This window comes from Homalodisca vitripennis, chromosome 1 (genome assembly GCF_021130785.1).
Source record: "Homalodisca vitripennis isolate AUS2020 chromosome 1, UT_GWSS_2.1, whole genome shotgun sequence".
Lineage (NCBI taxonomy): Eukaryota > Metazoa > Arthropoda > Insecta > Hemiptera > Cicadellidae > Homalodisca > Homalodisca vitripennis.
In genome coordinates this window covers 66,761,500-66,776,408 of record NC_060207.1, presented here as the reverse complement: position 1 = coordinate 66,776,408, position 14,909 = coordinate 66,761,500, and the positions used below count along the sequence as shown (strand labels likewise).

General features: G+C 31.9%; 1 protein-coding gene across 1 annotated transcript; it reads right to left on the bottom strand.

Annotated features, from left to right (window-relative positions):
- Window positions 1-1,805: 1,805 nt before the first annotated feature.
- LOC124363789 (telomere length and silencing protein 1 homolog) lies at window positions 1,806-14,709 on the bottom strand. Its single transcript, XM_046819053.1, has 6 exons — window positions 14,438-14,709; window positions 11,905-12,019; window positions 10,766-10,914; window positions 7,568-7,780; window positions 5,303-5,436; window positions 1,806-2,396 (listed from the first exon to the last, which is right to left on the bottom strand). The coding sequence occupies exons 1-6, from the start codon at window positions 14,539-14,541 to the stop codon at window positions 2,239-2,241; spliced, it is 873 nt and encodes a 290-aa protein (XP_046675009.1). The 5' UTR covers window positions 14,542-14,709; the 3' UTR covers window positions 1,806-2,238.
- Window positions 14,710-14,909: the final 200 nt, after the last annotated feature.

The window sequence follows — 14,909 nt, the reverse complement described above, 5'->3', positions numbered from 1 at the left end:
TGATTTTGTCAATTGAGAATACCGCTGACTGTGAAATATAATCTGGTATTCTTTTCCTAGTTTGAAAGCAGTTAAAATTCTCACAAACAACATGCACTTAGTTAAGAGTTTCAAGAGATGGGTGAGAGAATTTTGTTGATGAGAAATTCAATGCATGACCTTCAGTGATCACCATTTTGGTATACAAAAAAGGTGATTCTTTTATTGTCAGAGGCGATCCCTTGTCTCAAGAAGTGTTCTCTATGAAAATGTAAACGTTTAGACTATAAAAAAAAAGGATCATTTTGCTGCTCAATGCTCATCTATATGTGGCAAAAAAACTCAAGATCATCTAATTTCCCTGGGAACAATTTGATAATCCACACAGCCCCTATCTAGTGTGCATAGAGACTACTACGTGTATTACCAACTGAAGAAGCATCTTGAAGTTCAGTACCGAGATAATGATAATAGTGTCAAAACGATTGTGTTGCAGACTCTTTTTGAGTCAGGCAGCTAACTTCTGTGACAATGGTTATACAAAAGATTTTTTTGTATTTAAGTGCCTTAATATTTATAGCAATTATACACAACATGAGATAAGTGTGTTTTCATATATAAATGAAACTTTTACAAAAAGTGTACTTGTTTATATATCAAAATGGTACTTACTTAAAACATGCCTCGTGTTTTGCTGGTATAACATTTATTTCTTCTGCATCCCTTAATCTTATGAATATTAATTAACCCTTTCCGCTCGGAGCGGTAATGTTAGAATGTCCACAGAGATCGGATGGGCAGCAGTGTTGGCCACCGCCATTTCCTCTAGCGCGCGCATATATTTTTAGAGTCGCCGTCCTCAGAGATCGGATGGTCAGCTGTGCTGTCCATTGAATAATCCTACTAGCGCTCGGATGGACAGCAGCGTTGACCACAAGTTATAAACTCTTTTTTTATTATGACGTATTTTTTTATAATACAACGCATTAAGATCAATCAGCTGTTTCATTACAAAGCTTGGAAATTGATCATCTGGTCAATATTGCATTCTAGGCTTTCGTTTTAGCGCGCTTTTAACCACATTGTCACTAGTGAGTTAACCTACACGCATTATTAGAACGGATTGTTTATTATTCTTAGTGATGTGCAATTTTATTAAATATTAGTGTAAATGAAGTTTTGTAGATATCAGTGTAAATATATCAGTATTAATACCTGGTTTTACTGGTATTATTATTAATTACTGGTATTAGAGCTTGTTGGCGATGTAAAATAAAAACAAAAATAAAAAAGGAAGGCCATTCAAATTGCAAGACATTTCCCGACTAAATGGGAAACTTCATCTAAAATATCCTCTTGAAGGTAGAAAAGTGAAGAATTGCGTTGTGTGTAGCAGCAGAGCACAAGGCGGCACCAGGAAAAAAGTGAAGTTTTATTGCAAAACTTGTGAAAATGAGCCCGGTCTTCACATCGGTATTTGTTTTGAAAAGTACCATTCTTCTCAGATATTCCAACAACAAGATGACAACTAGCCTGCACTAAAATTTGTATTCGGAACAATAATAAGCAGTTAAATTTTATTTTTTATCATGTTATAATTATTTACTGTCACATTATTAATACTCATTGTAACTCATGTTAGTTTATAGAAATATAACATTTCCATTGTAATACTTTTTGACTACATTATTATTTACCTTTGGACCTTTAAATCTATTTACCTTTGGACCTTTAAATCCATTTAACTTTTTAAAAGGCACAGTATCAATGACGCGGTGAAAATAAATCCGAGCTGGTGGGGATGCAACAATGACATGGCTGCTGTGTGCACGCAGGTGCCATAGTGGACAGCACCGCTGCCCATCCGATCTGAGTGGACAGTACACACTAAAATAATACGAGCCTACGAGAAGCCATATTTGGTCAGCACTGCTGCCCATCCGAGCGGAAAGGGTTAATGAAAAATACAGAACAAATTCTCATTCTTATATGAAAAATTTAGTTCAATCTTTACTTGAATTTACAATTCCTAAGTTTAACTGAAACATGCTCCTTAATTCTAATATGTACAATACAACTGGATATTATTTTTCACCACACTTTAGCTCTTTAATTCTAATATATACAATACAATTGGCTATTATTTTTCTCCACACTTTAGATGTCATGGCTACCATTACAAATTCCTTCATACAATTTAGATACAAGCTTGTTCTTTCAGTCCATGGTTTTTCTCTTTTAACCACAATTTGGAATACATTAGTACCTTCTGAACTGTTTTTTGAACTTCTCGTAGTGATAATCATCCGTAGCTTTCTCTCCGTTCTCCCTACTTCTCTTCTCAACAAACATCGGCTTCTTCCGGTCTGGTTCAGTTTTGTCTCTGCGCTTTGGTGGTCCCGCCTCTTCCATGTTAACTGTGGAATCAAAATAGTAATGACAATGAGGACAAAATTGGAATATCTCAGAAATTTCATACAATGATTGGGCAATGGCTGCATTGGAAAATGCTGTAATTTGAAAATAGAAAGAAAATCATTTTGAACCAACTGGAGATGGACAATTTAAAATAATTTGGTAATAAAAAGGGTCAGCAGTTTATTCAGTGATATACTCAATGGAAAGTGCTTAGGTACATCATCAATATCTAGACTGTTAAACTGTCTCTATAAATCTCAAATGGTTCTCTGTTCAATTGGATATTAACTGCTCAGATGTAGTTGAATTTAAGTAATAGCAAGGTCTCTTGGGAAATCTCACTCTTTCCATATTTTGTTCTTTTTTTTTATTTTTACATCTTAAAAAAACCTCCCCAAACTCTTTCTGATAAGAAAATGGCCTTGGTGAACATAAACTGCAGTACAATCTTGTTCATCCGGAGCTTATTTCTCTGAATTTCTGGGCTATCCGGTTCGGTGTTGCAGGATGGAGTCCAATAATACATACAATATATTAACATTGTTGTGGTAGGCTTTGTAAATTTGGAAGATGTAATAATTGCTTGATTTCAGAGCAACAACATTATCACAATGTGATTACTAACGTAGAAATTGTATCTTCAACGATAACGAAGTACAGTGAAAACTATTCTGATAGTGAAGAACGGGGAATACCATGACTGATGCTACATCACAGCTAGGCCAGCTGATGGTTTATTTTGAGCTAAAATCCAACATTTCACCAGTGAAAATGAAGTAAGGAATGTCTGGGTGATTGTGCTTCCCAGAAAAGGTGTACCAAAGTTAAAAATAAGACACTGACTAGTATTTGTTTAATCCGTACACAACATTTCTTTTTACTTGTTATTTTATTTGTTTCCTATATAATCAATTTCTGTAAAACAAAACATAAAATTGGCTGTATAGTAACTCATTTACTGTTTTCCCAAGTTTATCCATAATTTTGTTTATCCGCATCACTTCCGATCCCAACTAACTCAGATAAATGATGTTATACTATACCAAGTTTTAGGTTCTAAGTAAATGTATAGAATTTTACATTTATGTTGTATTCCCCTGAGTAAGCATAAAAAATAGGTAAGGAAGTGTATTGTGCTCCCTTGCTACTGTCTCACTTAATAAGCCTAATCACTTGAACGGGCTCAAGATTGAGTAACTTATATTCTTGATGTCAACTAATGATTTTAATTTTTAGAACCTACAAATATTGTCATCTCTTAAACCAAGCTTCATCAGGTGTTTGATGAGCTATCAGAGCCCTGAAAGAAAGACTGTCTACACTCTTAGCCTGTTTCTACAAATCCCATAAGCTTCTCAGCCTACCTCTGACCACAGTTCCCAAGTAGTTCTTTGACTTATCTGCCACAAGACTCGGTCTTTAGTTATCCTTTCTTTTCTTGAGTTTACTTTTAAGAATAGAGTTCAGCCCATATTGTAGTTTAAGTTCTATCTATTATGAGTGTTAGACCTCTTTTATGGTTATTTGGTTACCTTATTCATTCTCATTTCATTCAACTACGTTGTGACTCTAGAGAAAATAAGATTTCATATGCTAAATCAATAACAAACTAAATAATATTAGAAATGGTTTACACCGGCTGTACTACCAATTTTTATGTACCCAGTATGTCTGCCACTTTCTGCTTTGTGTGCATTTTTATGTAGTCGGTACATTCTTAGACACTTAATTACAACAAGTAAATTTTCAAATAATTCGTTGTTTTAATCATTCAAGTGGCATACTACATCCTACAGAATGAAAGGAGCAATTGATTTCTAGAATTGAAACTATACTAAAGTAAAATCAATATATTTCATGACAAAAACCTGTGTTAAATCAGCTTTTGTTGCAATCCAGCTAGGAGCAGATGATGTCACTACTCACAAATCAGCTGGTTGATTACTGCATTTAGTTTGTTTTGTTTCAAGCAGCTTTTATGTGTAATAATGATTTTAATTATTTATTACAATTGTAATAAATACATGGGGATTAGTTTTAGATGTGTAATGCAGAGTTTTGAATGTGTGTGGTGAATCATGTCTACAGTCAGTATTTAGTCTTGAGGCATTCCTTGTTATGTTTGTTTCTTTATTGTTTATCTGGATAAGAATAAACATTATTATTGTATGTTGTTCTACAGTTAAAGTTGTAACAAATAAAGTTAGAGACAGTGAAATTGACAGAATTATAGACAATAACAATTCAGATCATTCTTACAGTGAATTTGGAATAGACTTTCCTCAAGATTAGTTCTAAAATCTAGCCCTAAACCTACAAGAAAATGTTGCTGAAATTAAGTTGCTGTGCTGAATTATGAAGTAGGGATGCAATAAATAATCCTCTTCATTGGAATAGAAATAGGCCTAGGTCTGTACCTGCAATGACGTGTGCCTTTTTGCTGCATGTATGTATAAATATGTAAGGAACAAAAAGTATTTTGTTTTTGTCTTTACTTGTAAAAATACTTAACTTTAAAGATCAGTAGTAATACAAAACAAAAATTACTAAATCATAGCATATCGTACTATTAAATACACAATACAGAACCCTATACACAAAACTTCTACACTGTTGTGCAGGAGGGGATAAATGAGGTGAAATAAGTAATACATCAAAAAGTTAATCATCATCTAGGTTATAAGAATGAAAATACATTCAGGTCACCAAAAGATTGGAAGCACCAAGTAGCTGAAATGAACAAAGGACAGCCTAAGAATATAGTCTCTATGATTCAATTTTAATGTGTTGGGACCTTTGTATAATATGTAATACGTATATTCGCTTAAATAAAAGTACTGTTGAAGTTATGTACTTCCGACTGACCCACTTTTTTCCCACCTACTTTAGTATAATCAATACTTACATCTGTTATGCTGAACAAAGTTGACCGCCATGTTGGTAGGAACGAACTGTGAGGGCCCATCTTTCTTGCTACGCCTGTCCCAGATTAACCTGAGCTTGGCTTCCTCTGTTGCCTCGATATTACGTATTTTTGCTCTGAAAAGTAATCGAAGGGAACACATTTTATCAATTTTAAAAAGAAAACAATTAATAATTATAATGAACACAAATAAAATGCTACACTATATTCCAATCATACGTAATGAAAAGATTTATAGACGACTACATAACATAATCCATACAAAACCAAGTCCAGAATTTTTGACATCACAACTGACCATCTGATAAACTACATAGGATTTTTTTGACATCACAAGGGAAATTTCATATGTAATAGAGAAATGATTTTCTGAGAGATGATTCAGTACCACTGATCAGCCACTCTCAAAGGGCTCATTTGAGTGCAGAGTGAAATTTATTATTTTACTTTTATAAAACATTGTATCAAATCAACATTTATTCCTTAAACAAATGCACACTTTAGGAATACAAATTAAAATACAGGAATAATCCCCGCAAAGACTGTAGGTCTGTGAGCGGGGAGAGTTCAACGAAAAATTTGCACACATGAATCTAAAAATACAAAATAAAAAACATCTTACACATGGTACTTAATTAAATATACATTGTAGGTTTATAATTAAAAAAAGTTAACTAATATAAATATAGTCTAAAGTATATAATAATTTTGTACTATTTAGAATAATTAGATTACCAAGTTTGGAGTACCTATCCATCAGAATATGCGATGCTGACATGTTACTAGTAATTATACTAAAAGAAACTAAAATTGTGTTAAAAATAAGGAGAACGCAACAGCCTCTCAGCAGCCTCCCAGCCAATGCGGTACAACCATCGACTCACCCTCTGTTTGTAGACAGCCACACTTTCACTCTCCATTTTTAATTCCTCTGGCAAGTTTCTAAAGATGATTTGAGCAAGATAAAAAGAGTTAATAAGTTCTGAACCATGATTTAATTTAGGGGTAATGGGTAATGAATCCGTAGTTAGTCCTGTGTCTTGTTGTATAGCCGTGCTGTATTTCTGATAAAATTTCAATCTTATTGATTTTGATGTATAATAATAATTTTTTTATATATAACTGCCTCACATTTAATACTGGAAATTCGTTAAAAAGAGTTTTAGTAGAATACCTATGATTTTTCTTAAGTACAGTTTTGATGAGAGACCTCTGTGCGACCGCGAGTGGTTCTAAGACATTGGCTGACACCCCTCCCCACGCCAGGATACCATACTGCAAGACTGACTGCACGTAGGCAAAATAAACAGACCTGCACTGATCCACGGTCAACACCTGGCTTAACTATGTGAACCCGTATATTAGCTTTCTAAGTTTAGATTTAACGTTTAGGACATGTGGACACCAAGAAAATTTATGATTTTTTATTACACCTAAATATTTATATTGGTCCACACGCTCAATACGACCACAGTCACAGGCAGCCGACCGCGCATCACCGCAGGAATGCATTCTTAATACTCTCTCACCCGGGCTACCACGGTATACCAAGGCTGGGAAGAAAACAGTTCAATAGAAATTTTATATAAAACTGTAACCGTGATAGTGAATACAGTTTATTCCTATTAATGAACTAGTAAGTTTATTGTTCAATAATAACTTTTAATTATTTAATATATAAGTTATTAGTTATTGCAAACTGCAAAACAATAACCTGTGACTTTGGAGGCAGTGTTGCCATATCACTGCTGACCATCAGCTCTTCCTGCTGTGATGTGGGGACGATCACATACTGTCTGCTTGATTTGCAAAATAAGTGAATAAAATCACATGAACATGCAATTTTTATGGTAACAGCTAATGATTTTTGTTTATTGCAACAGATATAGAGATGGATCAGGAAATTCCATACATGTAAAACGGGCAGCAATGTTTGACACAGGATGTAGGAGGAGAATTCAAATGCACCAGTTACCACCGGAATATTTGTGTGCAGCCTGCTCTAGTGTTATTAGTTTTTGTCCATCTGTGAACAACTTAATATTTATGAGATAAGGGGAAAAGAAATACTCTTCAACCTTAGTAAGACTACCTTGCCTACCTAAGCTACTCATCAAACTGTCATTGAAACCTAGCATTTACGCTCAATACTGAACATAACCACTTATATCTAATCTGTAACTTCTATGTTGACAGATAAATATAATTTAAACATTATAAACATTGCACAAATAACCATATACTTACTCAATTCCCAAATCTACCTCCGGTATCCCGCTGAGCATCTGATTACTCAACATCTCTTCCGACCTCTGGGTGGAAGAGGCTCTCAGGTGTGTGGGAACAGCTTGCAAAGCTGCTTCTTCAGGGGAGCAGTACTTGCTCTCGTCTGTCCGCCTCTCCTCCTCAGCCTCCTGCTTTCCTTTTCTCTTTGACAATTGCTCTTCAATGTATCTCATCCTAGACACATATATACACAATTAATATAAAATGTTGATCTTTTTTTAGAAACATATTGAATGAAAAAATTACTTATATACACAAAATGCCTATTCTCTTTTCTTTTTAAGATGCTTAACCTTAATACTTGATCTCTATGACTTAATTTTTAGTTCTACTTGTGTGGGTGATAGTGGTCCAGATACTCTCCAAGGTAGACAAAGTTCACGAAGGAGTTGGTCCAAGCTAGGTCTTCCAAAGTTTTTTTAATTAAGATTATCTTGGCCAACAAAAACACTAAATAACAGTAGTAAAATATATAGTCTGACCACATATGTATTAATTTGATATTCAATGTATTCTTATGATAGAAAAAGGCTTTTTTGGATAAGTACTGGAATTTTGCTACTTTTATTTTAATCAATCTAATAACAAAACATAATAAACACCTAACATAATTTTATCTTTTCAAAATAGTTGAAGATTATACATTGTCATTCCTAAAGAAGTCTCCATATCTTCTCAGCTAACATTTGGCATGAACAGTCCAGCATGTTTGGTGTACACTTCCTGGTAACCACAGCTTATTACAAGTGTATGATACTGATTAAATGTTTCATCCACAAACGACGGAGTCATTAAATATTCCGTAGTGAAACTACACCAAACTTTGCTTGGAAGACAAAACAAATTTTTAAGGAATATTAAACACATTCCTTAATTAATTTTTACTATGGGATTGCATTCTTAAAGGAATCGTCCATTCCCAACCCTTGTAGAAGGTTTACGCAAGTCTTAAAAAAGGCAATGATTGAATCAATTTTGCTGTTTGGGACATTTATGCAGCAATTTTGTTGTAAATATGTAACACAGATTGATGCTTTGTATTAATGTCCTTATCGAAGTATCAAATACTTGGAAGCTTTGTTAATCTTGGTAATATGTATTTTACACTTATTAGTCAATAATAGAAAAGTCTGATCCTGATGTAACACAGTAAAACAGGATGTATACAAAAAGTGGTGAATAAGAGGTAATCAAATATGACATGGTATGTTGCTAATAAATTATGTGTATTATGCAAAACTATAGTATGTTACAATTTTAGTGGTTATCTTGTTAGCCTTTTTATGCTATCCCACAATGTTCACTGGGCTATGTAACTATCTATAAAATATAATAAAGGTTGGAAATTGTACAGTATAAAGTATACAGAACTAATACAAAGTGCTATGTGTTTTAACCCCGGCAAAACACATTTTATACCCTTTAAAACACACCAATCGAAGTTTAATTTTCAATATGACATTAAGATAAATAACCAAAATATAATGGAGGTAGAGGAAACTTGTTTCCTAGGTCTAATAATAGATCAAAATTTAAGCTGGAATCAACATGTACAAACCGTAATAAAAAAAGCATCATCTGGCCTGTACGCCCTTAGGCAAATGGCAAACCTTTGTAACCAGGATACTTTAAAACAAATTTATTTTTCTTTAATACATTCCCATATAAGCTACGGGATCAGTGTATATGGAGCTACTTCAAATAAAAACCTTGAAAAAATTCTTATACTACAAAAAAAATCAATACGGTTAATTCTAAATTTACCATGGCAAGCAACCGTTAAACATTTATTTGCACAATTAAGAATTTTAACTGTTTACAGTCAATACATATACGATACAATAACTTACACAAAATTTAAAAATATACCTAACTATACCACTCATAGATATAATACTAGGAGTGGTATAATTTTGGAAAATCATAAATTAGAGCTGTTTAAAAAGAAAACTGAATACGCTGGTACACGATTTATTCAATACATTCCTATTGACGTAAAAAAAATTGAAGGAATCAATCCGTTTAGAAATAAATTAAAAAATTATCTCATATCACGATCATTTTATTCTTTTGAAGAATTTTTTGAGGGCTTGGGCCATTAACCCTTTGAACCCCAGACCAAAATATTGATGGTGGAAAAAACGTACCAAAATCATTTGACCTAAGAACTACCGAGAATCCCCGGAGCACAAACAGCTGTTTTGCATACTGTTTGTAAAAAATTAATACTTTTGCTATTTTTTATGCTATTGTCTTGTATTACACACCAAAATGTCCAGAATGAAATTCTATACACAGAAAAAGATTAGTCTGAAGTATAAAAAAATGTTTAACAGCATTAAAATAATTTTAAAATATATGTATATAGATTTTTAGGCAAAAAAATTGATTTTAAGATTTTTTAATTAAAAAATAAGAAATATTTTTACCATGGGCACCCACATTTTATTTTTCTAAATTTAGTTTTGTGTATGTACAAAAAAAATTATATTGATATCTCTAAAAATAAACTTTTTTTTGAATTTTTATATAAAATTATGCGACTTGTAAAAACCTCTAGGCGTACAACACAAAAATCACTGATATTACCTAAATAAATAAATTAGTAAATAAATAAATAAAAAAATTAGTATTTTAATAAAATACATATAAATATGTATTAATACTCATAAAATAAGTATTTTACGATTTCAAATAAATATGTATTAAACGCATATACCATGGCGACGATATTACGTCGCCCGGGGATTCTCGCAACTTCATTGGCGACGATACATCGTCGCCGCGGGGATCTTCGCATATCTTCTCGGCGACGATATTTCGTCGCCTGGGGTTCAAAGGGTTAAATATAAATAAAAATTGAGTTAATTTTAGTTGTTTAAATTAACAATGTTTATGTTAAGTTAACATAAGATTTTAGATAGGTTAACCTGTATCTGTGATGATATTAGTCTATCTGTATTTGTGACACTATTCTGACTGTATTTATAATATTACAGCTTTGAATAAAGATCTATGACTATGACTATGACTATGGTCACAAGATTCAATCCTGAGTTAACTGAGATACAAAATCCGATACCTGGATGTCTAAATAACTGTGTGGCCACAGATTATATGTTATTTGGATTCTAAATTAATAGTTTACTGTCAACTTACATTTCTTCATCCTCATCCCTCTTGTTAGTCTCAGCAGAAAACTGAGTGCCAATTCCAGTGTCATATGCATCATCCACTTGCTTTACTTTTCCACTCTTCAGGGCAGACATGTTTACCAGACCTCCAGACTTTACTTTAAAAGGATCATTCTAGAACACCAAAGGTACATATAATACATTGTTATTTACCATTATGTTCTGGGTTTAAATCCTATCATAGCTACAGAGCATTATTCTAAAAGTATTAAATTATTTCCAATTCCTCTGGTGTGAACTAAAAAGGTCACAATTAAAAAAATGTTCAATGCGTGTTTGTGGCATGATATCAAATACATTATATTTACATACTGTATGTATTTCTTTGTATTAGAAAAACATGTGGTCTATTCAAACAGGATTAACAGAAAATTATAAAAGAGAATTAAATAACATTAGACAAAAGAAGTACCCGAGTGACTGCCCAGGGCTGTTCTGGCAATCCTTATGTTAATTGTGCGACTGAACCATCATAGTGGACTACACATATAGCCTATTTAATTATTAAAACAATAATGAAACATAGGCTAACTATTATCAGCTAATTATGGAACTCATCATGTAGGGTAGTTTAGTATTATTTCAATATATATATATATATATATATATATATATATATATATATATACGGTTTGGTTACATTGTAGTTTATACTTAACATACTAGGATAAAATTGTAAAATTTTATGACATATGCATTCACTTTAGCATAGTTTTAGCTCTAAAATTAATAGCTTTTCGTCTCATGACTATATATAGGTTTACTCAGTAATAAAATGTATATCAATCAGTGAGTTTAATGTCAATTATAAACTTTTTCAACAGATTAAAAACTTATTTTTATAATTCAATAATTGAGTTGAGAGAGGAGATACTTGGATGTAATCAGTTTTTTTCCATATCATCTCTGAAATAAGCTATTTATGAGTTATGATTGTGGGTTGTACTGTGGTTATAGAATTATCTTCAGAAAAAAATCCCATATTGTGATATTCATCCTATGACTAGTATTAATGTACTAGGCCTAAAGCCAATTTATTTGTCTATGGGGTGTAAAAATCAATAAAACCGTTACTCCTACACCATATTTATTAAAATAGCTTACAACAAAACATTCTTCTTCTTCAGGAACTTTCTGACCGAGAGCCAGGCTAATGATATTCACACCATTTGGTCTTCCACGCAGCTTCTGAAGTGACTTTAATTCCTCCAGCTGGGACCTGGAATTAGTTTTAATTTTAGAGTACAGATGGGATTTTATTTTGTTGGATACCAATAAAGAACTACATGCTGATTTTTTATTTTAATTAGGACTATTATCAGTTTCACACATTGTATGAACTGTGACTTTTCAATATTAAATGTTAGAAAAATGTTAGGTAGGCTGTAGTATACATAATAAGGAGCCACAACGACAATCAATTCAGCAAACCACATTATCGATTAGAAATACCTAAACTACTGTATGCAAAAACATTCTCATTATAATTAATTATTGCAAGCTATTGTAACTTATTAAAAAAAACCAAATTGTTTAACATTAATTTAAACAAAGTGACATCGGTACTTTGGTATTATCTGAAGACCACGCAACAAGTAATGGAGAGGACAGAATAGCCTGATAATACCAAAATACCATAAAATCAATTGTATGGTATTTGAGTACAATAGCGATAAACATGTGTTAATCGTGTCACAAGCTGTTGGGACACGTTTATCCTTCAGATTAATAAGAAGTTTTACAGTGCTTTGTTAGTTACATTTAATAGCCTAATAAACATTTAAGAACGTTTTTGTCTTTTATATATAATTTATTTATTACTTAAGATATAAAAACAGTGGCTGCAGTATAAGTGGCCACCAACACAATCAGCATGATTATCGATTATAAATATCCATAACATTGAATACAACATTTCTCCTATAAATATTCATAATCATTGCCAGCTGTTTTAATTTTGTTTACGTACTGAGTAGGCCAGTCACATCGGCAAGAACAATGGTGATGAACATGCAATTGTTGTCTCAAATGTATTTTTAAACATTGTTCAATGTTTTAAATAACAAAATAATGACCTTACTCCTTTAAATCCGAAGTATTTAGTTTATCGTGTGAAAATGAAAACTAGAATTAAAGATGGAAATCAAATAATGTTTCATTGCAAGAAAAGTCAGAATAAATACAGCTTTGCAAAAAACGCACTTGAAGAGACTTTTTGGAACATTCTAAATTTACTATTATGGATATACCGAAAATCATGTACTATTTTAGTCAAAATCAAATAAATTAATGGACTTTTTAATAGTTTAATGTAGTTTGAATGGCATCGGCACCTGCAGAAATACTAATTTTTTTAAGTAATCGTAAGTTTCTGTACACACATAAAAGTATAGCTTTATTATAATACAATTTTAAAAGCTTAAAACGTAATTCAGGTTGATATTATTCAAAATAAAATTAAAGTAAAATCGTGTTTGGACATTAATTTAAAGTGAAATTGTGTGTTTAGTTGTTGACTAATGGCAGCAAGAACAATGACGTTGTATGTGTGTCACAAAAACGCAGACACGTTTATCCTTGAAAATAGCAAAAGTGAATGTTATTGTTTTGTTTGTAACATTTTATAAATGTAGATATAATTTTTTATTCATCGTTAATATATTTATTTTTAAGTTTAAAAACTATAGCAGAACTATATTGATATTTAAATACCTAGTACATAATTTGGTCCTACATTTTGTTTTTAGTTTTTAGAGGGTGACGACGAATATTGATGATTCGATAATCATAATTCGATTGTGTTGGTGGCCGCTTTTATACTATAGCCAAAACATTCCCAAACTATACCATACTTGAAATACCTATAACATAGGCTAATTCAGTTAATTACATTTTGGTTTACTATTGTTCAATAGTTTAGATAATCACAAATAATATAGCTGATTCGATTTTCATGGTGGCCACTTATTAAACGACAGCAAAATCAAAATATATTTTATACTATAAGAGGGTAGGCCTATGTTAGATGAGTTGTGCCATGTTCTTGGAAAAAAGCTTTTTTTAATGTCAGCAAAACCACTTGTACAAATTACCTTTAGAGGTATACTTTCCTTTCCAATATAGAATTTTAGGGATTCTCAAAACATATAATCCCACATTATTGCATAAAAATGCAATAAGATTCTTTTTTTTTTTTGTTACATCCCAATAGTCCAATGATCCAGAGAACATTCATGATCAAACCTTCTAGAGTTATGTTATTTTACTAGTAGATAATTACTGTCCGAGGGATGTTTTCTTTAAGTCAACAGAGGGCAAATGCTATTGTAACCCGCAATGATGGCCAAGAGGCATCACGGTCGGGCCCTTTCAAATATTCGATTCCTTTCTTACACTTTGGGATTTGTGGCCCATAATTTTGTTTTATATCATACAACTTTATAAATATTATCGCATTGAACTACAACAAATACTGTGAAACAAATATTTATCTTAGTTTTAGACGGTTTTTTTTAAATATGAGTAAAGCAGATATTAAAATAATAAACTACAAGTAGACTAATTCTTTAAAAGAATTACTGTAAGATAGGCCTTTTATAATCTAATATATTACTTTTCAAAATATTATTGAACTTACATTACACTACAATCCTCTTCACTTGAGCTATGATCATCAGAGTCAGTAAACCTTTTTCTCAAATTCTTTTTAGATTTTTTGTGTTTAGTTTCACTGCTATCCATCTTAATTTATTTCTCAAGGCAAACCTATAAGTAACAACGGTACTGACTGGTAACTAATTGGAAAATAATGACAATAAATAATTAGCTAGATAGTAAAATTAGTAATATCTAACAAAACACAAATCTAACCTAAACAAAGCAAAACATTAGTGAATAAGTGAATAGTGATGGGGGAATCGAATACAGAATCGAATAATATTCGAATACATCCCGGGTATTCTCATATCGATGCCTTATGTCTATTACTGCATATCTCAAAAATCCTAATTTTTCAGGAGACTAGAAAAACTTAATTTAAAATACATTTTTTTATTTATCATCAAGTAAATAATTTTATAAAACTACCTGCACAGTTAAAATATTATACA